General features: G+C 40.7%; 1 protein-coding gene across 1 annotated transcript in view; it reads right to left on the bottom strand.

The window, feature by feature from the left end:
* Positions 1 to 27,755, bottom strand: part of LYST (lysosomal trafficking regulator) — a 107,286-nt gene that overhangs the window by 67,171 nt on the left and 12,360 nt on the right. The window contains 15 exon segments of the mRNA XM_048485770.1: positions 1,705 to 1,895; positions 4,729 to 4,889; positions 5,378 to 5,551; positions 7,918 to 8,059; positions 9,497 to 9,920; positions 11,105 to 11,214; positions 12,781 to 12,847; positions 13,517 to 13,743; positions 16,489 to 16,645; positions 17,454 to 17,615; positions 18,461 to 19,472; positions 22,889 to 24,558; positions 24,561 to 24,952; positions 26,594 to 26,684; positions 27,346 to 27,544. Coding sequence (XP_048341727.1) covers positions 1,705 to 1,895; positions 4,729 to 4,889; positions 5,378 to 5,551; positions 7,918 to 8,059; positions 9,497 to 9,920; positions 11,105 to 11,214; positions 12,781 to 12,847; positions 13,517 to 13,743; positions 16,489 to 16,645; positions 17,454 to 17,615; positions 18,461 to 19,472; positions 22,889 to 24,558; positions 24,561 to 24,952; positions 26,594 to 26,684; positions 27,346 to 27,537 — 5,172 coding nt within the window. The 5' untranslated portion in view covers positions 27,538 to 27,544.

The raw sequence follows: 27,755 nt of genomic DNA, 5'->3' as shown, positions 1-27,755 counted from the left end.
TTAACAACCACCCAAATGTCCAGTTGTTACCAGCCTTGCTCAAGTATTGCAAACCGAGGGCTGTGGACTCCTTCACTGAGTCAATCCATCTCATGTTGGTAGTTCTCTTTTCCTGCTGCCTTCACATTTTCCTAGTATTCTTGTCTTTGCCAGTGAGTCTTAGCTTCTCACAATGTGACCAAATTATGATAGCCTTAGTTTGGTAGCTTTCAGAGACAGTTCAGGCTTGGTCCAACCTAGAACCTACTTATTTGTCTTTCTGGCAGATCATAAAAGCATTCCTCCAACACCACAACTTAAAAGAACCTACTTTCTTCTTGTCAGCTTTCTGCTGCTGAAGTGGTCGCTGATTCCTGAAGAAAGTGAAGACATCTTAGTCTGGCGCCTCAGCAATCACTTCCACCTTAAGTGACTCTGCTAGGAGTTTAACTTCTTGATGGAATCTAAACTCCTTACAATGTTGCTCTTAGCTTTGGGGATACACACATCCCTCTCACTGAACACAGGCATACATTTATGAGGGTTACATTGTACATTTGCACAGTGCAACAAATACTGCTGTCCATGGATTTCAGGTCAGGATAAAATTATGTAGAGCTGAAAGTCTAAGCCCCCTCTCTCTTTGTGCTATGTTCTTAACTGAACTGGGTCCACACTCACCTGGGGAAGGCCAAAACTATAGAACACATGTTTTCACTAAACCTGGGCATGTCCCCGGAGAAAACATAATGTGCAGTTAGACCCCAAAATAATTTAAGGGGGTTGAGGGGAAGAGAGAGGGGCTGAAATCTTGAAGACCCTTTCCTGGGTGTGAGTCCCACTGAACAACATGGGACTTGCTTCTCAGTAGATCTGATTAGGATTGCTCCTAAAATGTCCTGCCATAAAGAAAATTGGATTAACTAGTGCTAGTTTGATATTAAGAAGAGGAACCTGGGGAAAATGCCTTCTCACTTCCAGGAAAGAAGAATGCCCATTTCTGGGCTAAAGCTCTAATGTTTCGAAATCACCTCTAAATAAGAGTGATCTTCCTACTACTACAACAGCACAGAATTGTAAGAAGAAAACTGTACTGGTATCAAGTGCTAAGGAATTTTATATTGTTACCATTCAAAACATGGAAACAGCTATCAGGATTTGATTGTTATAATATTTTTACTATAAAAAGAACAACATGTGCAATTCCTTTGTTACCTAACCTCTATTTAGTCTCATATAGACAACAGTCACATTGTAAAAAAGTCTTACTAGCTAACACAATAATAGGAAGTTCATTAGTTCATCAAGCAGCAAACATCATCAAAGCCCTTTGTATAAAATCAAGAACTGTGACAGGTAGGGTAAAAGAGGAAGAAAAATAATTCATTATTTTATGCCTTATGGTACAAAAATATTGTACAAAGTATTGAAAGGAAAATGGAATTAAAGCAGTGTCTTTCAAAAGGTAATTTTGTCCAATCACTGTATTCCATGAAGTCCTCTCCATTCCCACCAAATTTTATTCTCTTCCTTCTAACCTACTCACAGCTTCACTCCAATACATTTTCTGAAGTGGTCTCCCCCCCACTTTCTTTTATGCTACATCACTGCAATTAAAAAAAACACACACCAAGGAAGTCACATTTGATTAGCCTCACCTCTTCTAAGTAGCCACAAAGTACAATATACACTTGAAATAACTTTAACACATTTTTACAAACTTACAATTAATGGTCCTGTATCCACCATTCTCTTTGTCATTAAAAATTCTTTCATCTGTTCACACTGCAGAATCTCTTTATCTATGTATTTGGAATAATCAGTAATTGTTTTGCCATATTTACAAGGCATTACAGAGATAAAGTCTGGTCCACAAGCATAGAGATAAAAAGCCTCTTCTGGACCAATTTTTGATCCTATAAAAATAAAAACACAAATTGACACTTTAGGTATGTGCTACTTTTTATGTAATGAACAATCCTTACATCACAATTTCTCAACACTTGAGTGAAGCAATTAACAGGCAATTAGTGATTCAATGAAATGTCTGACACAGGTCACCATATGGCTGATTTTCATGCTTGGTTGTCCTGTTTTTTTCAGTGGAAGGGTGGGTTATTAATCTTATGAATATATAAATGTTATGTTGCAGATGTTGGTGTAAGACGTATACCTACATGAAATATAATACAGTGTGCAACAACTAACACGTACCCACCAAAGAAAATTCCATGACCTGTAATGCTCAAAAATGTGACTAAAAGATAAAAGATTTTACAATGGCTGAAGGCCACGATCCTCTGGCTAATGTTATATAGATCCCTGAAAAATGGTGCCATCCAAGAACCAACATAATACAAGTTTCCTTCAATACAGGAGAAGCACAAGGTCTAAATTGCTTTAAAGAACAAAATTGGACATTGTCGAAGGCTTTCATGGCCGGATTCAACTGGTTCTGGTGAGTTTTCCGGGCTGTGTGGCCATGGTCTGGTGGATTTTGTTCCTATCGTTTTGCCTGCATCTGTGGCTGGCATCTTCAGAGGTCTGTTTCATACACCTCTGAAGATGCCAGCCACAGATGCAGGCTAAAAGTTAGGAACAAAATCCACCTGACCACGAGTACACAGCCCGGAAAACCCACCAAAATTGTATATGTCTGCTAAAAACAGATGAGGGGAATATCATAATCCAGGGTTTCTGTTCAGATCTTCTATTTATATACCCAAATTTTATAATACAGCAGCAGAATAATTAAGAATGACTTATTGGTCCAAACATTCATTCATTCATTCATTCATTCATTCATTCATTCATTCATTCATTCATTCATTTATTTATTTATTTATTTATTGTTACAGCTTCTATACCGCCCCATCCCCGGAGGGCTCTGGGCGGTGTACAACAAAAAATATAAATAGACGAATTATAAAATCTTTAAAACAGCGATAACAATAGCAGTAAAAGTAATAATAGAGGCGTCTGACTAACCCCATTTTTAAAATTCTCCCCAAAAAAGGGGGAGGAGGGTGATGAGTCACATTTGATAATGGCCAAGATGAAAGGCCAATGGGGGGGGGGCACCATTTCATTGGCTGGTCTCTCCAAAGGCCCGGCGGAACAACTCCGTTTTACAGGCCCTGCGGAACTCATTGAGGTCCCGCAGAACCAGGCTAACAGCCGGAGGAAGTGTGTTGGACTAGGCCGGGGCCAGAGCCGTAAAGGCCCTGGCCCAGCGTGGAGGCCAGCCGCATCATAGAGGGGCCAGGACCACTAGAAGATTAGCCTCCACCGAGCGGAGAGGCGTGCAGGGACATATGGGGTGATGCGGTCACCGAAGATACGAGAGTCCCAGGCAGCGTAAGGCCTTAAAGGTCAACACCAGCACCTTGAAGATGATCCGGAACTCTACTGGGAGCCAGTGCAGCTGGCGCCAATACGAACTGGATGTGATCGTAGATGGCTGCCTGTGAGTAAGCGCGCCGCTGCATGCTGGACCAGTTTTAGCCCCGGATCAAACGCAAGGGAAGGCCAGCGTAGAGCGAGTTACAATAGTCTAATCTGGAGGTGACGTTGCATGGATCACCGTGGCTAGGTCGCTTGGGAGAGGAAAGGAGCCAGCCGCCGGGCCTGGCGGAGGTGAAAAAAGGCAGCCCGGGTTGTATGGGCCACCTGGGTCTCCATTGAAAGAGACAAATCCAGGTGGACCCCCAGGCTGCGCGGGAGGTCGGCGCCAATGTGGCCCCCTCCCACACCGGTGGCTGGAAAATCCTGTCCCCACCGGCCAAGCCAGAGGATCTCCGTCTTCGATGGGTTTAGTTTTAACCTGCTCTGCCGCAACCAACCAGCAACCGCCTCCAAACAGTGCTGGAGAGCCGCAGGGGGAAGCGGCGACTGCTCCCCTCCATCAACAGAATGAGCTGAGTGTCATCAGCGTGCTGATGGCAGGTCAGCCCAAAACTCCGTACCAGTCGAGCAAGGGGTCGCATGTAGATATTAAATAGCAGCGGGGATAGTAGAGCCCCCCTGGGGTACACCGCAATCAAGCGGGCACTTCCGGGAGGCCTGGTCCCCGCGACACTCACTTGCTGACTTCGACCCGGCGAACGGCAGCGAGGCAATCCACTGAAGGACAGTGCCCGCGCACTCGGAGGTGCGCGCAGTGCGGTAGGTCAAAGGTCGGTGTATTCGCAGCTCACATCCAAACACTGCTTGGTAAAGATCTAACAATACCAGCGTTGGCGCCGATCCGCCCTACGGTTAGGAGGAGCTGAATCACGGAGATGTATCTCTGTGACCGGCTTAATTTGCGAGAACAGTCTCCGTCCCATGCCCAGCACGGAAGCCGGACTGGAAGGGGTTGAAGGCCGATGCGTCATCCAGAAAACCTTGAAGCTGCTCCAACACCACTCTCTCAATTACCTTCCCCAGGAACGAAAGATTCGAAACGGGGCGGTAATTGGCCAGATCCCTTGGATCTAACGGTGGTCTTTTTAAGAGTGGGCGGACCACTGCCTCCTTCAACCCATCCGGAAAGACATGATACTTAAGAGTTTTCCTACACGAGAAATTACATATCTTAGTTTCTCTGATGAAATTAAATGCCCCTTGATGTAGTTTTATTTAATGAAAAAACACTGTTAAGTGTCATCTTAAAAATCATGCATCTAAACTTCCTGATTTTAATCATTTCCTACCTATATAGCTAAATTCAACACAATACAGTTAAAGGTATATTAAGACAACACATACCATTAAACAGAAGAAGATTTCCCAGGTCCCATCTGCCAGACAATCGCAAGAATTCATCTTGGGATGATGTATAATGCCCAGTCATACAGAAGGTCTTATTGCTCTCAGATGATAGACTTGTTTTCCTTGGGAGTGTATAATCTAAACTAATGTCAGGTTTTCTACAAGAAGGTGAAATGAACAATACAGAATGAACAAAGCCACAGCTGTAATTTATAATCCCTTCCTCGCCCCCATGTACATAATCAACCATAGGCAGTCCTTAACCATGTTGACCTGGTACTATCATCTCAAACTGTGCCCCACTAAGTGACTCTCATCTAAGTAACAGAAAGATCAAACTGCCATTCTCTTCTTGTCCCACTTCAATGTGTACATGTTTTATGTGTTTTTGCCACCAAGTCACAGATGATATATGGTGACCCCTGGTGGAGTTTTTAAGGCAAGAGACATTCAGAAGTGGTTTGCCATTGACCAGCTGTGAGTTATGCCTCCGGTATTCCTTAGAAGGTCCCCCATCCAAATACTTGGCAAGGCTGATAGTGTGCGACTGATCCAAAGTCACCCAACAGGGTTCTATGGTAAAATGGGGGTTAACCACTACACCACTTTAACCACTACACCAAGCAATCTGCTTCAGAAAAATTACCTTTGACCAGAAATCCATAGAGACAGTGTTCCATGGATATTCTTCTTGCTTTCGGGCTGTTCTAAGTATGTCAAAGCCAAATGTTGCCACTTGCCTAGAAGAAAAGTGTTCCCAGATGTTTCATCTTGGGCTAGCAGCCCTGCTTTCATCTCATCATTTGGATCCACACACATACTAAGAAAACAGAAGAGAAGACTGACATCAGCTATCACCATTTTCCTTTTTTTAATTTAGGGTTTAAATCAGTATTAGTCTGAAATAGTTTTTGTTTTGTTCTCTAGTAGTCTAAGGCCTAGAACAGAAATTAAAATCCTTGTGTAGGATTTGAATTCCTCATGGCTGCCTGTCAAAAGTAGCCATACATTACAAAATGGTATTTGTTTCAACAGAGGTAGAAAGTTCCCACTCTATACCACACAAGGAAAGCATTACTTGGACAGCATATTTTTTCAAGTGGCCCATTCCAAGTTTCATATACAGCAACCCTAAGCCACTGTATTGGCCTGCAGCTATTTGAAACTTTAAACTTTCTCTCGTACAGGAATTATCTCTTCCCCTTAGTTTTAGTTGTTGCTGTTCATTGAAAATAACAAGGAAGAGGGACATAGCTTTCTCCCATGAACAGCTTTATTACATGACAAGAGAATATTAGACAGAGACAAACATTCTTCCAATTCATCTTTTGCCTCAAAAAAACTACAATGAAGGTTTGCAGCCATTAACATGGTGACACCCTTCATTTTTTGCCATTCCATTCCATTTTGAGTAGACTCAGACCATCAGAGATTGTATATATAACCAAAATTGACAATGTGCTGATATCACAAGCCAATCAGGAACTATTTTGACTATCATCATCACAGCACTTTTCCATCAATCCCTTTATAAAGAAACCCTGAAAACCTGACAAATAACTTCATGAATACTCTTCTGCCCCCTTCCCTACTCTAAAACACACATTTCTGTTCAACTTCTCTGTTAACTTAATTACTAGAACTGTACTGGCACCAGTGCAAGTACAGCATTTAGTGAAAAATTATGGTAGAGTTTTCTGGAAGAGTCTATAAGAATTAAGCTGTTCAAGTTTAAAGCAGGGCATACCTACTGGACAGAAAGAGGGGTGTGAACACACAATGCTGTCTTGTATTGAAGTGATCTCAGTATTGTCTGCTCTACAAGGTCCTCACTGTGGTGCCCAAGGACACCATGATGGCCACCCACATCTTTCCTAGCATCTACCAAGTGTTTTTAGGAAGTGGGAGAGGTCAGGTAGGGCTTTGGCCTCTTCTGCATAGCAAATGTATAATAGGTTGTAGTCGGGATAAAGGAACCCGTTTTCCTGATTTTGCGGTCACGTGCATCCGTGCATGCAGCGACTAGAGCCCGTGGAAACAATCTGGGTTGTTGTTGAGCCTTCGCATGGAGACATGTCGTTTTAAAAATTACCCATGCGTAGATACGCAGGCATGCACAAATGAAACCCCTCAGCCATGCTTACGTCCCATGATGTGACCATCTGCACCTGCATAGCTACGAAGATGGAAGCTGCAATTTTTTTAAAAAAAGAAAAAGGGAGGAAAAATAAAGCGCCTCCTGACTGACTGTTAGCTTGTGAGCAGCTGCAAACTGGGATTTTTAAAAAGACTTGCTTGTTTAGCGATTAAAAAAAAACAGGTTGGGGAAATAACACGGGGCAGACTTGTTTGGGGGCCGGGATTTGTGTGAAGCCCACCCCCACCATGAGTTTTTTAGCATCCTATACCTGTGTTTATTGGCCCGTGTGGAAGGGACATTTGCCTAGCAAAGCTTTTGATTGGCTGTGCAGATTTCTTAAAATGTTGCTTTGGCAGCAGCAGCCACCACAACACAAGGATCTACACTGTGTTACTGAAGTTAAGCTGTGGCAATCATTCTGAGACTGACTTGATCTTCTGTGGCAATCATTTTGTTGCTACAGCCACCACATGGTGTCAAAATTCCAAATCTGCCGCAGGTTCAAAAAGGCTGGGGACCCCTGACATACTCTGTAGGGATGTGCATCATTTCCCTCCCAGCATATTTCGCGTTCAGCACTAAAAGACCTGGACATTTTCAAAAAAAGCCCCCAACCCCATGCTGGCTTAAAAGAATTTTTCAGGTCTTTTAAAGCTGAACCCAATAAATTCCCAGCCGCAGAGATGAATGCAGGGATTGTTTTAGCTGCCCCCTGCATGCAGCTCTGCTGGCTGCTTCACTTTCTCTGAAGCCTGCTTGGAATTTAGAGGCAGTAGGTAAGAGCTGCATGCAGGGATTGTGCCACTCTAGCAGCTCCTTTGTCTCAGAAGCCTGGTTTTGTTTTTTTGGGTTTTTTTTTGGGGGGGGGGGGGAGGGAGATCTGCTTTATTCAAATGCACAGCCATTTTACTCTCACTGGGAGCAGGTTTTCAAGTAGAAGTCTTTGACATCACCTGCTACCTAGTGCCTGTAAAGCAGCTGCTTTATCACTGAGCCACAGCAACTGAAGTTCAGTCTCATTCCTTAAAACCAATGAATTACAGTACCGAAATTTGAAAGCTCCTGTATTCACATTAGCCCACACTTGTATCATCAGCGCTTTGGAACCCAATGAAAATATGTGAAGGCAGCCATCTTCAAGAAGCTTGTCTCCCAAACTCAGGTAATCCACTCCAGATTTGTTTTCTTCTGGAACACAGAATGTTTATGTTAAGTGCATAGATACAAAATAGCAAAAGGTTTAACTGTCTTACATCCCAGTGTGTGAAAATATAGCTTCTTGAAAAACATACAAATCTAGAGTCCTAGTTAGGTCTGAACCATTCTTTGTACATGCACCTATTCAAATTCAGTTTTATGTTTCTCAGGAAAGAAAATGTATCTCAAACAAGTCAACTTTAGGGAACAAAAAGAAGACTAACAAAAGGAAACTGCCAGTATCACCAAACACAGCAACTGTAGGTGTAGTAGCCAGAGACTATCTACATAAAAGTGTCTGCTATTTTTGAGATTTTACTGTTTTGGCAATACCAAGCTTTTTTTTTTAAATTATCCTCTCCTGGTTATTCCAGTTCAGCTGTCAAAAACTGAAATTTCCCACTGACTGCTCTTACTTCCACTACCCTTACTGGGTCCCTTTTTCTTTTTCCTACTCTGCTTAGCCCAGCAGATTGGGGGGGGGGGGGGTTGTTTATCCCATCTTGTTACCCCAGTTTCTTCACAATATAATAAGTATAATTAAGAACATAAACCTCCTCTTCGGGCCTTCATTTATCATCTTGTTACCAGATTGACCCATGGGCCCCCCTCCCTCTGTTTTAAGACAGTGATCCGTCTACCCATTCTGCCAACCCTTGGGGTGCCAAGCAGTGCAGTGCCAAAATGGGGAGCCCATTCTCTGCATTTGCTCAGTGCACCCACAAAGATATACAGTAAGTAAAAACTTGTCTGGACTTGCCCTCGCCCACAGGACTTGCCCTTGCCCACATCTACCACACCCTTCCTAAGGGGATTAAGAAAGCACAGTGACCCTGTCCTGGAGAGTGTTCCCATTTCCAGCCCTGGACCATACACCCCTGAAAAGACAAAGGAAACGCTAATATGTTTGCCCCAACTTTGTTTTAAATACTGCTACAGTGATCTTTTTAAAAAAAGTTTGGCCTCAATGTTTCTAAATAAAATCATGTAAATTCTTGACTGTTCTTCCTACATTTATCAATCAACAGTTCTTGTAAAAACACTGGTGTGAAGTTTTGTTGAACTAAATTTTAATCAACTGGCAGGCATCATCTTTTTAAAAATCTAAACATTTGAAGTAAAGGGCCAAAGAAATTTAGAGATTTGTTTTTCAAAATTGTCTCATTATCCAGTAAATATCAATAAAATAGGGTAGAGACATGTTACAAAAGATGAAGAATGACTTAGGCTCCTGTACAGTTTGTTACGAATGGTTGAAGTCATTAATCCCTCTTTGGAACAACTTTATTTCCCTTGGGTGGGGGAAAGTGCCTGCAAATTGCAGCCTTCGAACTTGCAGCAATTAGAATATGCATGAATGAATGGGCATTTTAGGCCTATAAGAACTCTTAATAGATGGAGTTAATTGAATTGCAAGACAGAACTTACCTGTATCATCAAAAATGCTATCGTGGGAAATGAGCGACCTGCTCCTCCTTTTCATCCTTTTTGCTTTCTCTGAGGAACTGTGTGCTTCCTGAACACATTCCACATAAAACCATAATGAGATGCTAAAGCCTTCAGACATGTGTGGCCAACAGTTTTGACCAACCAATGGCAACTGGATTGGAGCAACATGCCATGAAGAAAGAAGATGATGAGGTAAGCTCTCACCATCTCCCTCCTTTTTTATCTGGGCAAACCTTGCTCTTCTTTGTCCACTTGTGGTCTTGCTGTTGAAAGCAAGGGTGGATTTTTGCAAAGGGCTGCTACCTATATTGGAGATATGATGCAAAGGAAATGAAATTTGTTGCAAAGGCCTCATCTCAGTATTCACATCCAAAATCTTCAGAATGCCTTTAAGCAGCGTGGCCTAAGAAAAATGAACCAAAGAAAAAAGACATTACATCATGACCTGGTTTACAGAGTTAAAGACCTATGTGAGATATACACCAAGACCAAAGCAGTTGTGTTGTAATGCTTCAATTAAAATAACACACATAGCCTTTAGTTAAACAGAATGCTTCAATTAAAATAACACACATAGCCTTTAGTTTGAAACAGAAGATGGATGGCCATCTGTCAGGAGTGCTCTGATTATGAGTTCCTGCATTGCAGGGGGCTGGACTTGCAGGGGTCTCTTCCAACTCTATGATTCTATGATACTTTGAGATATTTCACTTTATAGTATTATTCTAATAGTTTTTTAGCATTTCAGTGCATGCTGCTGCTTTATGTTTTTACGGGGGTTTTATTAGGCTGCCGCATGACTAAAAATTCACCCAGGAACTGTAAGGACAACTTACAATGTATTGCCCAAACCTAGCATTCACTGTTAGATGCATAATAAGCATTGAAATACTAGAATAACACTTTCAAAATATGAACTGTACCCCCAATTCTGAACAGAATGCAGAGAACCACTCTCAGTGGTTGCTATTGTACTTTTAAATTCACTTTTTCCAGAAGAATTATTAAAGACTGAATTACTATATCATTCAGAACCAGGAATATGGATAATATAATTTGAATATTTTTACTAATGTTCATATTGCCAAACCTACAAAAAGTTGGACTGCCAACTCTATCTCAGAAAATACCTGGAGATATGAGGGCAATGCTTAGGCAGCTATTCTAGACTTCTGTTTCTCCTAGACTATGATATACCATATGGTATCTACCCTCCGAAGCTAACATTTCCTTTACGGGAATTAATCTCTGCACTATGTAGATCAGGGGTAGGGAACCTGCGGCTCTCCAGATGCTCAGGAACTACAATTCCCATCAGCCTCTGTCAGCATGGCCAATTGGCCATGCTGGTAGGGGCTGATGGGAATTGTAGTTCCTGAACATCTGGAGAGCCGCAGGTTCCCTACCCCTGATGTAGATCATTCTGGGAGAACTCCAGGCCTCACTCTGAGATAGGTAACCCTACCAACAACAGTTGATTTACCACTGGATAGAGGAGTTGCTGACTATTTCATTCTGAAAAGCATATAGCAATATTCACATCAATAGTTTAGTATTTTCCTTGTATGAATTCAGCAGGATCCTTACCGTAGATGGTGACTTTTCTAAAAATATTCGTAAGAGAAGGGATAGCTCTTCTGAACATATTCTTGAGCCCATCAGAGATACCAAGAGATCTACCAATACTTCCTGGCACACTGTGAAGAAGCACAACTTGCTATAAGTTAATGTGCATTATTTCAAACAATGGCCAAAAAAAGCTACTGAAATGGGCCTCTTAATCTGTAACCTCACCCACAGCTTCTAAATTGCTTGTACATACTGATAGCAACCCCTGTATTTTTGGGCAAGTTTTTTCGAAAGACCAAGAAACCAATGGATTGGATCTATGGTTATCTCCATGTGTTGCTTGTATGGGCAGAAGCAAAGGGATTTTTCACTATCCTGCTATCAAGCCCTACGCTCATGTTTAGTGCTCCTCCCCCTCCCCTCAAGAGTAGCATTTAGGGGAGTTCTGTGGGAGGAAGCAGAACGGCAAAGACAAAAAAGATATGTTCCACATATGTTTGATTCAACTCACTGGCAACTTCTGATGCAGAAGAAAGAGCTGAAGGCAGGGAAGAAGCCACAGGAAGCAAAGCAAGCCACAAAATGACTGTCATAGTTTAACTTCACCAACACAACATAGATCCTTGCACTACAGAGGCAACTACTGCCAAAGCAACATTTTTAAAAATCCACACAAACAATTAAATTTCCAATAGTCAATCAGAAGCCTCGCTTACAAAAAAGATGAAGACTCACAGCAGATAGACTCACAATATTTCCACTAGTAGTAATAGGCAGTAACTATCTCTAGTCTACATTTCTGTCTCCATGTTTTGACCAGAAATACACATTAGCAATATCTGTTTTTACCCCCTTTGTTTTTATTTTTGGCGGTCTCATTTAATGTTAATTAAAAATTACATACATGAATAATTGTGTATGCATATTTTCTTAAAAGTTATGTAAAAGGTTTGTAACAAAATGTGCCTGTAATGATAAAAAATCTATGTCTAATATTTGTTCATGTTTTGTGGCTCTCAAATATCTAAAGTTTATTTTATCTGGCTCTTATGTTAAGCAAGTTTGTTTTGTAAACAACCTAGAATGGCAGTTTTAGCTCTTTTTCGTTTTTCACAGAACCTTGAACATTTGTGTGGCTACTGTTAAGATGGTCCAGAAATTTCATCAATTCTTCCTCGCCGTTCCAAATTGCAAAATGTATAACAGGGCTGAGAGGGCTCCTCATGGTCACCCATCTATCTCTTCATGGAAGTTATTGTCCCACTGGAAGTAACTGGTTGTTAATCACAATTGAGACAGGGCTGTGATATTTGGGAAGATCTGTGGTTGAGCATAGAGCTTCCTTTACTGGGGTCTTGATGAATAGGTAGACCACATCAAAACTGATCAGTCTGTCAATGAAGTTGAGTTTGAGGGTGCTAATTTTGTTGATGAAATGAGCTAATAAAGGCTGCTGTTTGCCCAATGTGAGTTTGTAAGCAAGTGGCCAAGAGTTTTGCTTGCCTATGGGAAATGCTTAACTATGTTGGATTGTGCAAGTTTTTTTCAAAACTTCCAGAGAACTCAACTTTTGCACATTAAAACTTAACATTCTCATCTCAAATTAAAGTTATTAAACTGCAGATATGCATTATAGTTACTGTCCAAATGCTGGAATGCATAAAAAGAAAAAATCACTGTTAATTAGAACTCACCCTGAAAGCTGGAATCAATCTGTGTCAAAATGTGGTGAAATCCTCCCAAGAGACTCTTCACAACTCCCTAAAAAGATAGAGACTGTGTGAACAATTGTAATTATCATTATAATTCCCACCATACAGTGAGAAAGTATGGCTATAAAAATGGCTTATCACTGAGTGGGTATAAACCAGTTCCACCTTCCTTTCCTAGCAGGTTTTCTCTGCTTCCCTGCTTCCTGCCATTGCAAATGCAGTTATCTCAAATTCCCAGTTGCCTTCTCTTCTTTTTTCTGTTGAAGCCTACCAAATGTTAAGAACATATATACACACATGGCCTAGAGGTGGAAGTAGGGAAGTATACAATGAGCAAAATTTGTTTTCTTCAGACCATGGAAAATAGGTCTTTGATTCCCTATGATCAATATTATATAGTTATACTTTCAAAATGTTGCCAGTTATGCTTATTGGTAGTCTCTTCAGAAAAATACCAACAGCTCTCTTGTGGCTCTTCCTTAACTGAAATGCTGAAGGTGTTCTGAACTGCTTATCACTCCCTCCCACCCCGCCCGCTTTCTAACATCCCCCTTTTCACCCACATCGGCAAAATGGCTCAGGTGAAAAATAATTGCAGATGTGTAGGACATTGTTCCAGAAAATTCTCGAAGATCAGTTCCTTGTAACTGATACTTATTCATACCATACATCAAGATAATCGTAAGAGTGACTAGGCTTACACCTTGACATTATTCACCTGCTGAATAAGTAATGTTGCATTTTTTTCTTTCAGCTTGATTACTTTCAAGAAACTCTGGAAGACATGGGTGAGTATGTCTAGGCTTGGGCTGCCAACAGTGAGTAACTGTAATTCCAACATGCAGATTTCAGGGTATATTAATTCCCCCTGGGCAAGGTTTTCAGCTATGTCACTGTGAAAACTGGAATAACCAAAGGATCCTTTTTCTGTCTTCACATCTGCTCCTGGAAAAAAAAAGACATATGGTTACCTACTAAAATCCAGTCATTCAGTAATTCCTAACTTAATATAACTACAATAGAACAGTGGGCGAGATTCTAACAATGGTCTGTAATGGACAGAAGAAGATTCTGACAGAAGAAGATTTAGAACAAACCAAGAGATTTGGAAGGCTGAAAGGAATGCAGAAGAGGGAAACTTGATGAATTTAAATGTCAACCACCAACAGACAAAAACAGGAGTTGGGTTTGGAAGGGAAAAGGGATATAAAGTATCCAAACGAGGCAGAGTCCAGTAGGGACTGGGGTGTTAGACAGAGTTTGAATGCTGTTCCTTGATGAAAACGGTGAATCACTACAACTATCTAGTTGTCTTTTAAGTCTGACACGCTGAAAGAACAAACACTATAACCACTAAGAATAACAAAGGTAGCAGCTCTAATAACTGTATCTGCTGTCAAACTACTCTTCTTGATGGTTGAAGGACTCCTGTTGACCAAGAGTCATACAGCAGATAGCACAGCAACAGAAAGTAGAAGCAGGCAAAATATTTCCATCCGTTATCAAGATCATCTAATTTTTGGATCATTTTGTGTATTGAGGTGCTAATTCTCCAGCTGTTAGGGCCCTGTGGGACCTTGGGGAGTTCCGCAGAGCCTGCAAAACCGAGCTGTTCCACCGGGCTTTTGGGGGGGCTGGCCGCTGAGTCCGCCCCTCCCTGTTGCCCTATGTACCATTTGCTTATTTGAAAATCTGCCAGTCCCCTCCTGGGGTTAGGACCGGACGTCATCTACCTAATTATGGATGGGTTATTGTTGCTACTGATTTTATTGTATTTTATTGGGATTATTCGATTTGTTCCTTCTTTTTAGTTGTAATTTATTGTTCTTTTTGGCTTGTACACCGCTCGGAGCCCTTTGGGGGTACGGTGGTCTACCAAATCGAATATATAAATAAATTAAATAAATAAATTCACCATCATTCCTGCTACATAGAGACAATTTTGCATCTAGCTATTTCAGGTAAAAAAACCAGCTCTACAAGGTATCTATTATAAAAAGCCATTTTGTACTTTTTAGGATTCAAACATCACATTGACAATACTAGAAATAATTCAGTCTTAGTAATAAACGGGTGTATGTTTTACGCTCAACTGCCCCTTTTCATAATAGTTGAACTCGGGGAATACAGCAGCAAGAAGCTTCAACAACATAATAATAATGACTTTGCAAGACTATAAGAGTTGCCTCCACTATATATCCTTAGTTCCTGGCTCTCATAGATGACTTGCATGAAACAAAAGAGGATAAAAATAAGCCATAAAAGACTAATGCTGGGAATCAGTGTTTAAAAAAAATAATTTAATCCACAGTATTGAACAGGAGATTTTAATGCATTTGTAATTAGGAGATTCTCATCATGTTGTACAGGGGGAAATGACTTTACCATCAATTCTTCATTGCAGTGGAACCCTGACTTACCAGGATTTCAAAACAGCCGAAAAAAGCTCAAAAATTAATGCACAGGCTCAGCTTCACAAGTTGTCAAAACAGTCAGTTTACTACCATTGTATTTAAAATGAAAGTGTCTCAAGCTCTAACTAAAATATAAAAATTCAGACCTGCTGACATGTGCTATTATGCACTTTCCTTTCATGTTCCAGCAGCTGATGCCAAGCACAAAAGAGTGCATATAAAGACCCATGCCAAGGAGCTTTCCGTTGTGTGGAGATCATACTTCATGCTGTGCAGGAGCATGTTTCTCTAGTCACAAGAAAGAGCTGGAAAAACTAATTTGTCTTGGAAGCCCCATGTATGCTTGAAGAAATATAAGTTGTGGGACATAGCATTTATTTATTTTGGAATCTTTGGAAAGTCTTGAGCGGAACAGCTGGTATAAAGAGGTTTGCTTGTCAAGGCCCATTATTTTGGTTGCTTTTGAATTGTCAATTCCAATTCTTGGGCTAAAATAGCCCATTATTAAGAGATCGCCAGATGGGGATATACTTTCTAATTTAGCAAAGGTAAATAATTAATTTATTCCACTGGTTGAAGATCATCAGTGTTTTTGTAAGGCAGAAGATATACGTTGACTAGAAGTAATGTTACATGAAGTAGAGTTATTTTAAGGGCTTGAGCTAGAAGATGACATGGTTCCAAATATTCTGAGTATGAAGTTAGTTTCTTGCTTAGTAAGATGGCCAATCTAGCTCTGTGTTGGTCTTTGGAATTAATTTTATAAGCTGTGAGGAGGAAAACAGTAAAATAATCTACAAAATATCATTAGGAGTCCAAGTCTCTTGTAGTTCCCAAGAATTTCTGCAGGCCACGGTCACCAATTTTGTTTTTCCAGCCAGCAATATTCCATGATATCAGGTAATTGATCGGTATAGTTTTGGATCAGATTAGACAGTCAATCAATTGGTTCCAATTTATTTAATTTACCATCTTTGTACACAAAAATACAACCATTTGTAACCAGGGTGAGAGTTTTGAGCTGCTGCAAGGACCTGAGACGTGGGTGATACTGACTAGGCATTCTGAGGGTGCAGACCTGCTTGAACGAATTTTGCTAGTTCTTGTGCCAATAATTTATTATTTCCACTTAATAGGATTTTAACATCATGATCTTTGTTCTCCACGCTAAGCTTTTAATTGTTTATTTCATGCCAGTAAAGGTACTGATTGCTTGCTTACTTGAATACTGCTAGAATACATGCCCACATTCTATCAAATCAAAGTTCAGGCTTACCTTCATCCTTGCTTTCACTGTCATCAGGATTGCTTTCACTGTCGGCATCGTAACCTTCTTCCTCAGCAAAAACATTAAAGCTACAGCACTGTGATTCTTCAGTTTCTTCAGATAAGTCACCAGGCTGAGGCACGGCCTCCTTTTCAGTCTGATGAACCTGTGCGACAAATAATCCCATTAGAAAGTTCCACAGAGGAATATTTTGGGTTTCACAGAATATTTGGATGCAGTACAATATTGTCCAACAGGAAACTACCTGGCAATATTTCCCTCACCATATGTTACTTTTAATCTTTGCAAATTCCAGTTACTACCACCTAGCTGTGTATGCTATTTCACTTGTAAAAAGTATGTAGAATTAAAAAAACAAAAGCTGTTCAGATCTGGCAGTTCAAGGATATAATGATCCCAAATTTACACACTGCTGCAAGAACTTTGCAAAATTTCATTTAATGTATTAGAGATCTGACACTAAAGATCGCTGCTTTGTTGTAATCCACACACATTTGCATCTTTAGCTTTTGTAGCATAGTCATCTAACCATTTCCTTTCATTCAACACACAATAGGCCCGCCAGTCTGTAAGGGCAACAATAGGATAATCCACAACTTCTCTTTCTGCCTTTACTCTATATATTCTACTCAAAACCACACATATTTAAGCACAGGGAGTCTGTTCTGCACATACAAGGCTTCTAGTCCTTGGTGCTTCTAGTAAAAGGACTTCAAATAGTAACCACAAAACTAAGATTCTGACTGAGATCACTGCTAGTCACTACACTAGACTAGTGAGGCCACTGACCTGACTGAATATAAAGCAACTTCTTCACACTGCCCCTGCCCTAGTACAAAGTTTCACCCGTGAAGTCCTAACTAAAACTGAATAATCTGAGGACATCTTATTTACAGTTTCACCTGCTTCCATGCCTACAGAATGCCTACAAACATTCCATAACATGCTATTACCTTTTCCTTTTTCTCTTCAGAGTGATCCAGATCAGCAAAGCACATCCCCAGTGCAACTCGAAGCAATGAATCAAACAAGGGTTTCACCAATTCAGTATCCATTATTCTAGATTTTGCAAGCTGGTCCCTCATTTCAAGTAATATGTCTTCCACACAAACATTCTACATTAATATAAATAATTATGTTTAGAAGTTTATTCTGGCTAATGAAAGTGATACTAAAAATCAATTACACTTGTCTGTCCATTAGCCTCATTCTTTCTGCAGTTAATGAAACCAAGAGAGAAAACTTCATTGCCATGCATTGTGAAGCAACAGTACACTCCTTCAAGTTTAACACGGCACTTAAGGCCAGGACTATGCATTAGATCTAGCTCTAGGTTTGTTCACTTTGTTTCTTTTTCCAAAGAACTACATTTCCAAGACTGCAATTTCAAGTGGTAAAACAGTGAGGGGAGGGAGCAGCTCTAAAATCCTTTTCTTCCTGGCCATTTCCACAGTAAAAACTACCTCTCCAAGCCACTTTTATTTCTGCTGGTCAAACCTGCAGGTACCTCCCACCCCCAGCAAGGACAACAAGAACTCTGGGAGGAGAGGGATAAAAAGCTACTTCTTTTCCCTGCTCCAACTTCATTCCTGTCCTTGAAAAAACAGCCCCAGTAGCTATATCTGGAAAAGAAAATCACGCAAATAAATATATAGAGCCATTCTTAATATTCCTACAGAGATCCATTTCACAGTTTTTAATGGGTTTTCTTCTGTACTAGAAAAGCAACTTTCTCATTCAGAGGAAGAGTCTATTACAAATCTTTGAAAATGCTAATGCTCTCCTGCTGTTTTAATGGTATTCTCTAACATTAATTCTCTTGGAAGATCAGTTTATATCCACTGATACATAGAATTAGAGTTGTAAAACACCCAAAAGAGTTGTAAACACCCAATTTCTGAAATAGCTTTTAATTGTCACTTATGATGCAATAGTTTTATGAGTATCACAGGCATATTACCTGGAGAAGAAACTCAGTTTCAGTCTTCTGCTGAAAGTTATTTGCACTGTGTAAACAAATTGCTAGCAGAGCTTCCAAAAGTCTTATACTCTGAAGTGACCATTCATTTTCCTGCATTAAAGCCTTTTTTGAATCTGCAGTGCCATCTGTTGACAATTGTTCCGCACTTGAATGGTCACAGGAAACCCACTGAGGCTGTCTTCCATGCTCAAGATTCACATCAAGACTGTCATGATCTGATTGATTCATCTCTTTTCTCAGAATCAATTGTGAGGAGACATTTCTGTCAGAAGGCTCAGCATTAGAATGTTCAGTTGGACATTTACCATTTCCACTGGAGGGTTGTTCACCTTGTTCCTTTCCTCCTTTTTTGGCAAGTTTCTGAATAATCATGACAATTAATCTATGACATACTTCAAAGCCACCAAGTCTATGGAACTGTCTTTGGAAAACAGAATTATACAAATAGATCCAACAACACATTGACCAAATGTCTGCTGCCCTGTTGATATGTTCTGAGGAAGGCAAAGTAAGACTCTCTGGAGACAGGTATGGCAGCGCATGACTCAAAGGTTCACTCGCAGTACTATCATACCCTGAAGTATCTTCAGAGTCATTAGCTGAATCTCGATCAGCATCTGCTTCCTTACTGACACACAAAAAAGCAACACATAGAAATATGTTTATCACGTTAATATGTACATCAGGATTTACTGATTTCTTCTTCTTTGGATAATCTTGTTTGAGGCCAGCATAAAATTTGCTCAAGCTCTGAGGCGTATCTGAAGTGGCTTGCTGCCTATGAACTGAAACACCAAGATCTAATGTAGACTTCTTTTGTTCATTGTCTAAACTATCTAGTTCAGGTATCACTTGGTCAGTCTGCTGGTCTCCAAGGCAAAATATTAATGTTTCAAATGCTTTCAATGAATAACTTCGTACACAGTCCAAGTAATTTAATTCAGTCATTTGATTCACTCCATTGCAGTTTAAGAACAACTCTCGTATGATTCTACAGAGAAAAAATAACATGAAATTATCAATTGGTAAAACAAGGACAACATTGAAAATATGCAGTTAGCCATTCTCTCGGCTTCTTCATTTCCTTCACAAGAATAATCAAAGCTCAGGCCAACAAAGTTAGAGGAAATTTAAACCAACTGAATTAATATTTTAAACGAATAAAAGAATAACTAAGCACTTCAAGATTTGGGATTAATTTGGCCTTTTAATTTGGCCTTTTACTACAGACAAATCCAGTTAGGGCTGATATGCATATTCTAAACTAAAATAATCCCCAAAGTTCAAGCATTTTTCAGAAGCAATGTAGGATCTTTTTATTTGCTTTTGGTCACTAGGATTAAGCTTTCAAGCATCTGAAATTTTTGCTTAAACTTTCTTGCTAGCTTTTCCCCTTGGATCATGTCATGTCACTCTGAATTCATAACCTAACTCTAGGGATGAATGGGCATATAGAAATAAATCCTCATTTCCATGTGACTTCAAGAAACTGCCGCTTACGTTTTCATAAACATTTTTCCCATTAAGTTTTTATTGTCAATTTGGGAAATATCAGGATACTGCATTAACGAATAAATCTCATGTCCTGTCTGTGGGAGGGCCACTTTCATCTGTTATCTGCAATCTGTAGCCATTTAATTTTGATGCTAAATCTGTCAACCACCAAAGAGATTATGTTCTTCTCTAAATCTTATTACAGTCCACAAGATCTGCTGAGACCACACCAGATGTCACCCAGGTATGACACCATCTAGGAATACCAGGTTAAGCTATCATATATGATAACTTATATCAACCAGGATTCAATTACTCTAGCTTCATTATTTATTCAATGTTCCAATTTGCTTCAGCACTTAAGTTAGGGCAGAATACATTGGTTTGCTCTTGCACAGGGGTCTGCAACCTGCGGCTCTCCAGATGTTCATGGACTACAATTCCCATCAGCCCCTGCCACCATGGCCAATTGGGAATTGTAGTCCATGAACATCTGGAGAGCCGCAGGTTGCAGACCCCTGCTCTTGCAATTGGCAAGAAAGCATCAAGGATGTTTCTCATGTTCCCCTCTCCAAAGGTGTTTTTTTCCCATCCCCAGAAATGTCAACTCCAAAGGCTGCACAACCAGTGTGCTTAACAGCCACATATTTATCGATCAACATTGTTATTTTTCTCATCCCTCATTTTAACTGTATTATTCTCCCTATATTGCCCACAGAGGACACACCATTCTTCTGATGGAAATCTGATGCTGATCCCTGGCTCTAAAGACACTAGATTGGCCTCAACAAGAGTCAGGGCTTTTTTGGCCATGGCTCCAACCCAGTGGAATTCTCTGTCTGCCAGGGCCCTGTCTGACACCAGGGCCCTATGGAACTTAACCTAATTCTGCAGGGCCTGCAAGACAGAGATGTTCCACCAAGCTTTTGGTTGAGGCCATCCATCCATCCATCCATCCATCCATCCATCCATCCATCCATCCATCCATCCATCCATCCATCCATCCATCCATCCATCCATCCATCCATCCATCCATCCAAATCCATCCATCCATCCATCCATCCATCCATCCATCCATCCATCCATCCATCCATCCATCCAAATCCATCCATCCATCCATCCATCCATCCATCCATCCATCCAAATCCATCCATCCATCCATCCATCCATCCATCCATCTACATCCATCCATCCATCCATCCATCCATCCATCCATCCATCCATCCATCCATCCATCCATCCATCCATCCATCCATCCATCCATCCATCCATCCATCCATCCATCCATCCATCCATCCATCCATCCATGGTTCTTTACTATCTTGCTGGCCTCTGAACCATCCCGACCACCTTGGCCATTTGATTATTCATATCCATCGGCCATTGACTTCAATATCATCAAGAACCTCTGTTATATTCAAATTGTGCACCACCCTCCCTATGCTTATATCTTGTTCCCCTATGAGGAAATCGAGATTCTCATAGGCTGAATGGGATGTTATTTATTGCCATTGGTAAATGTAATTTTAGATAAAATAGTTTTATTTTATGAATTCTATTTATATAATATTTTAGCTGTTTTTCAAGCTGCCCCAAGCTTGGCTACTGCCAGGGATAGAAAGAGTATAAATATAATAAAAATTTTAAAATAAAAAATAAATATTCAGAAACCAAATTTTCTATCTTTGGGAGCTACTACCAATGGAATCTTCATGATTTGAGGCACTATAAACTCAGTTATCAGTTGACGGGAAAAGCACACAAGCAGGGAAGCGCAGTAAAGCCATCTTTCAGGTCTTCTAGGTCCTCCTGCCAGCTACTGAATGAAAAAAAAGATGGATCTTTGGTCTGATCTGGCTGGGCTCTCTTTACATTCACAATATTCTTGCTTTTTAAACGGCTTGTATATTAACAGGTCTGTGGTTTGCAAAATATTCATATGGTGGATCCAAAGGTGACTGACTGCATGCAGAAGGCATCTTCTGTTCATAGAAGCTGTTTAACATATCACACTAGAAAAAGTGAAGTTAAGCTAAATCCAAAAAAGTTCGTCCACTTGCACAAGAGCTTAAGCAATGTGTTGCCCAAGTTCAAACATAAGATCCACTACACAGCCTGTTATGCTACTGTATGAACTCCTGTACAAGTTGTTAAACAAGAGTTTGCAAAACAATGCCAGTAACTATTAGTATTTTGCTCACAAGTCATGCAATTGAATCTACTAGCTAAATCTTTCCTTGCAAAACAAAGCAAAAAGTACCAAAATCTCTCTATTAAGAGCAGATGGGGAAAATAGGAATTGTGAACAAAGATTTTCCATGGGAAACAAAAACTGTATCAGATTCAATGTCTTTAATCAGCATGCCACAAAATGGTTTTGTTTTTGTGGGGCAGGATCAAGTATCTCACTTACCACTCTGTGAAAGCATCTATACACAGGCCTGCACTGGGGAAGCTATTTTACCACTCAGCAATAACTAATTGCACCTCTAGAGACTCTTAATGCAGTGCTTTTGAAAGGCTTAGGACCATAGCCAGAACGGGAGAAGTGCTTAAAAAAGAAAAGTCCTCACATGAGCAGAAACTGCTCAGCACTAGACTGGATCCAACCCAATGTGGTTATTCGCCAAGATATATTTTAAAATTCCAATTCATATCAGAATCTTGCAAGAATGCCTTTCTTCCATTTCCATTTAATTCAGCAGGTCTCATGCAGCAGTTGCACACAAACCCTACTTAAAAAATACTGGAAGCTATTCAACCATTGCACTTGTAAGTCAGTGCTCATTACCTAAACACAAGCATTTGTTCTTTATACATCCATACATTTTAAGCCAGCCTCATTGGGGGGGAGAGGGACACAAAATGTAGAAGCATTTCTTTATGGCACAACTATGTTGACAGTCAACCAACCTGGATTTAAACAGTGCAGGCAGTGTCTGTAAATAGATCTGGAGCACTTCTGGTGGCAAACACCTTCTGTGGCAGCTACCTATCTGACCAAGGGGTGTGACAACACCTAGCTGCTGGGAGTGATGAGCTAATTCAACACCTCTCTGGACCACCAGGTTGAATATATAATGGTACAGTTTCCACTGAATCACTTGGTTGCCTTTTTGGATCAAACTGCAAACATGACCAGCTATTTGCATGCAACGCAGCTTGTCATCTTCTTCAAAGACAAGACTTTGGTAAGCCTCCAAGGCATCCCATTTGAGCAGCACGTCCTCAGATCCTCTGCTAGGCAAAATTCCTTGAAACCTATGTGGAGCTGAAGCAGCATTCCCCTGCAGGGCAGCCTCTAGTTCAGCAATTTGGTCACAGTCAATGGTACAAATGTTGCAAGTGGTCTGCATCAGTTTCTGAGGAACTTCAGCTCCACCCAATTGGTCCAATATAAACTTATTAAGGACAGTTAATATATGCAGCTGAAAGTTTTTTAAGAACTGTAATTTGAAAGAGTGAAGCAAGGGAACAATTACAGACTTTGGGTCCATGCAACAACATATCCCAACATTATGGATGCCTGATAAGAGCTGAAAACATGTGCTGGGAAGAGAAGCTTGTTGCAGTAAACGCAGACACTGATGAGCACAAACAGCAATGCAGCAGCACCTGTCAGGATAATGAACTTCTCCATCTACCATTTCCTCAAATGGGTTTTTGGAGACTTGGTTTTTAAAAGCAGAAACTGGCAGCCCCGAGAGGTCTCTGTGGTGATGCATGAAGTGGGAATACTCACATCGCCTGTGTCGTTTTCTTGCACACACTGACTGATGAAGTTGTTCTGACTTTACTTTTTTGATAGTGCTAATTATTTTCATGATACTGTTGATTAGAGCCCTGAGATAATCCGACACCTCTGGGTGTACCTCAGAGCTCCCAGCAACCAGCCATTCCATCTGCAGCACTGTGCTTTCAAATAATTTGAACCCCTGGTGTTGTATAAACTCATGAACTAGATCTATTGCCTGTCTAAAATAAAGTGGATTTGAAGCAGCACTCTGAAGGCAGCAGATTAAAATTTGCAAAACTCCTTCCACGCACTCAGGCGCAAGGAGGGCTCTGTGACAATATCTTGAAAACACACAGCCATCCTGAACCCCCTTCTGTGAAGGTCTCCTTTGTTTTGAGGCAAAAGGATCATGCTGTTTTTCCAGCAAACATTTAGTTTTCAAAGCTGCTTTAAGTAAATCAGTAAGATTTTTTCTCAAATTGCCAGGCATAGTCTCAGTACTGTTTACATCTAGAGCCATCAGATGCAATACGGTTTTAAAAAGCATCCTCTGAACCAGAGCAACGGATTCCTCAGTCCAGCTCAAGGAAACAACTTCATTTTCTGCAGCACAGCTTGTCTTGTAACAGTCTGCAAGTTTGGACAAGAGTTCTGTTAACGTGGATATGACATTTGCTGCTAGAGCAGGCTTGTGGTTCAAGGCAGCATCAAACTTACATATTTTTTCCAACAATGATAACAAGATGTGACACAAGTCAAAGGGAGAGTTCTCACAGTTGTCAGCAGATAATGCAGCTGGCTCACTCAAAGTTTCTGAACTGGTTTCTTGAACTGGAATGATCTTTTTTTGGAGTCTTCCATATTCTTCCTACTAGAATTCTGGACCTCTTCAGTTTCTGAAAAGCTACCCCTGCCAGCAGTGTACTGTTCCTTAGGTGGATTTGTTAGAAAAGGCTGCAGGAATTGGGACCTTCTATGCTTCATCATTACAGAAGTCTTCTCATCTGAATTGCCCTCTGAATCAGAGGTTGATAGCTGGGATTTCCTTGCATCCCTCACAGAATATCGATGGGTGGTTTTGCGCTGACGTCTGCTTTTTCGGGAAGAATTTAATTTTAAAGAAGCCTGAGTGGATGGGTGACAGCTTTCTTCTACGCTTTGTTTTTCCTGAGCAAATTTCAGAGAACTTGGATTTACTTCTTTGGTCAAGCATATATCAACAGAAAAGGGCAGATTAAAATCTGTCAAAAGAAGAGAGACATTGTTGGTATTCCACAATCAGATATCAACATGAACAACCCAATCAGAGATCAACAACATGTGAGCCCTTGTGAACAGACCTATAAGTAAAAAGGCTGGCCCACAGTTTTTACCACAGCTGGTATTCCACCTGCAAATCAGGAACAACAACTTATTTCATAAAATAAGAATGTAATGGAAAGAATGTAATGCTAGCACAAGAGAGACGGACTCCTGGTATCTGTGAATTTCCCCTTTCTGGCCACTGTTACCCAAAGAGGTAGCTGTCTGTCCCTTTTAAAGTTGGGGAAGTAGCAAGAACTGACCTTTTGCTTAGCGAGGGGTCAGGCATGCTCAGAATTTTGGTTGCCAACTTTTTTTTTGGAGAGCCGCTTGCACAAGAAATCCACAGGAGAATGAAATAAAGTTTAACAATTTTATTAAAGGGAAAATAATAAACGTAAAATCACACAATAATCAAAGCAGCAGAGCACACACACAGTCCTAGGATATATATATAGAGTTGAGGGTATACATTTGGAAAAGCAGAGGAATTTGTTGGGAGGATTATACGACCTATTCCCGAAGAAACAGTCTGCAAAAGTTCCAGAGCCTGCACTAAGCTTCAACAAGGCAGGGGACAAAGCAGAATGGCATGTAGCCCCACTGAACCACAGGCTTATTCAGAAGTACTGGGCACTGAGTGTTGGGTGACCGGCTAGTTTATAGGGAAAATCAGACCCACTATTCATGCTAAAAGACCTGTACTCTCACTAGACTAAGGAGAGCCTGCTTTTCCAGGGAGAGGACAAGGGGTGGACATCAATTTAAGTGTTGAGTTGTTAATCTAATGCAGGGGTCTGTAACCTGTGGCTCTCCAGATGTTCATGGACTACAAATCCCATCAGCCCCTGTCAGCATGGCCAATTGCAGCTGCAGGTTGCAGACCCCTGATCTAATGGGTTGAGCACTAGACTTAAGTGGCAAAACCAGGAAGTGCCCAAAAGGGGGAAGGTAGCTGATTAAATTACAGCTATAAAACAATGCCAATGCAAATAAGGTGGTCTTTAGAGAAGTTAGTCAAAGGAAGAAATTAAGATCAGTGTAAAGATGGAAGAAATGGAGTAAGCACGTTTGCATGTTCTTTATTTTAGAGAGAGGTTGATCGATCAGGGCTGGAGGTTGGAATGGCTTCGATAGCAGAAGATAGTCTCTCTTATAAGGCAGATATTTTGCAAGGCACATATGGGTGTGAGTAAGTCCAGACAAGATTTCTGTCCTTGTGGGTGCACTAGCCAATGCAGAGAATGGACTCCCCATCTTGGCACTGCATGCTAGGCACCCCAAGAGTTGGCAGGAGGGGTAGAGACCCTGTTGTCTTAGAAACACTGCCCCCTACCTACCCACCATGAGTCAGTCTGGTAGCACCACAGCTTCATGTGCCACATCCCACTCCATTCAGAAGGCTTCTATGATCCTCAGAAATCAAATGGGGGGGGGGGGCAGGGAGAGAATATGCTTTTCTACTGCAAAACCTAATCTATGAACAACATTTCACTCAGTCCTTAGGTCTCAAGATATATTTTCAATGAATGTGCAAATGCTGCATATGAACCTCTTCAATAAAGTAAAGAATAAGTTACCCATTGCCTTTTCTTCTTGTACAGGTATTTTCCATACCAATGGCAAAAGAGAGAGGAGGAGAGTAAGAAGGTCTTCTCGACAGGTCAGCTCCTACACAGGTGACAGAGACTCATTTATAGTCTTTTTACAATTTTTAAATTTATATACAGTCATTTACTAGAGAGATACAAAAAGTTGTCCTGCTTTCATTTCCAAGGTTTCCAGGACCCACTGCTCTGGTATGATACACAAATCAGCAAATCACGTTCTAAACTGAACTACTAAACACATTTGCCAGTGATTATCAGGCAAAACAAACAATTAACCAGTCTATTGTCAAAGGCTTTCACGGCCAGATTCAACTGGTTGTGGTGGGTTTTCCAGGCTGTGTGGCCATGGTCTGGTAGATTTTGTTCCTAACGTTTCGCCTGCATCTGTAGCTGGCATCTTCAGAGGTATATCACAGAGGGAAGTCTGCACAAGCAGAAATCGAATTCATAAAAGATCAGGAAGGAGAAAAAAGGAATCCAGAATGTGATCAAGTACTTTTCCTTGTCCATCTCAGAACCAAAGCAGACAAAGAATTTTATGGTCTCTCACTCTTACATTCTTTAATTTCCAAATGTAGGAACACTAGTAGCCTTCCAAAGCACTCACAGTTATCTGGATCAGGTCCAGTACCTGAACGTTGCTTTGTTACAATCTGCCAAAGATATTGCAATTCAAACAAGAGCTACCATATTTTGACTTTTACAGAAGTACATTACATTACCTGATCAATGATGGAATTAAGTTTAGTGAGCAAAATAAATCCATGACCTTGAACAAGGTACTGTCCAAGTGCTTCTATGTGCGTTTTCTCCTCTTCTTCCTCCCTGGCCTCTGCCCTCTGGTCCACTGCATTGCAAAGGTGGCTGACATCTGACAAAAATTCACGTGCCAGTGCATTACTAGCACTGCTCATGACTGAGCTATTTTAAAAAAATCAACAAGTTAATCTCAGAATTAACCTGTTTTCCAGACTTCAGATTTAATGCAGTTTCTGTAGAACTAAAAATCTACAAGTAAAGTTTCTACAGGCTACAAATAAGAAACACAACATTTGGGTCCATAAAGGAACAGAGTTTAAAGAAAGAAAAGAAGTATATACTTATGGGTGATTAATAACACAAGAATGCATTA

The sequence above is a fragment of the Sphaerodactylus townsendi genome, linkage group LG01, assembly GCF_021028975.2.
Source record: "Sphaerodactylus townsendi isolate TG3544 linkage group LG01, MPM_Stown_v2.3, whole genome shotgun sequence".
In the NCBI taxonomy this organism is placed as follows: Eukaryota; Metazoa; Chordata; class Lepidosauria; order Squamata; family Sphaerodactylidae; genus Sphaerodactylus; species Sphaerodactylus townsendi.
The sequence above is the reverse complement of the archived record's forward strand: the minus strand, read 5'-3'. Positions and strand labels throughout refer to the sequence as shown.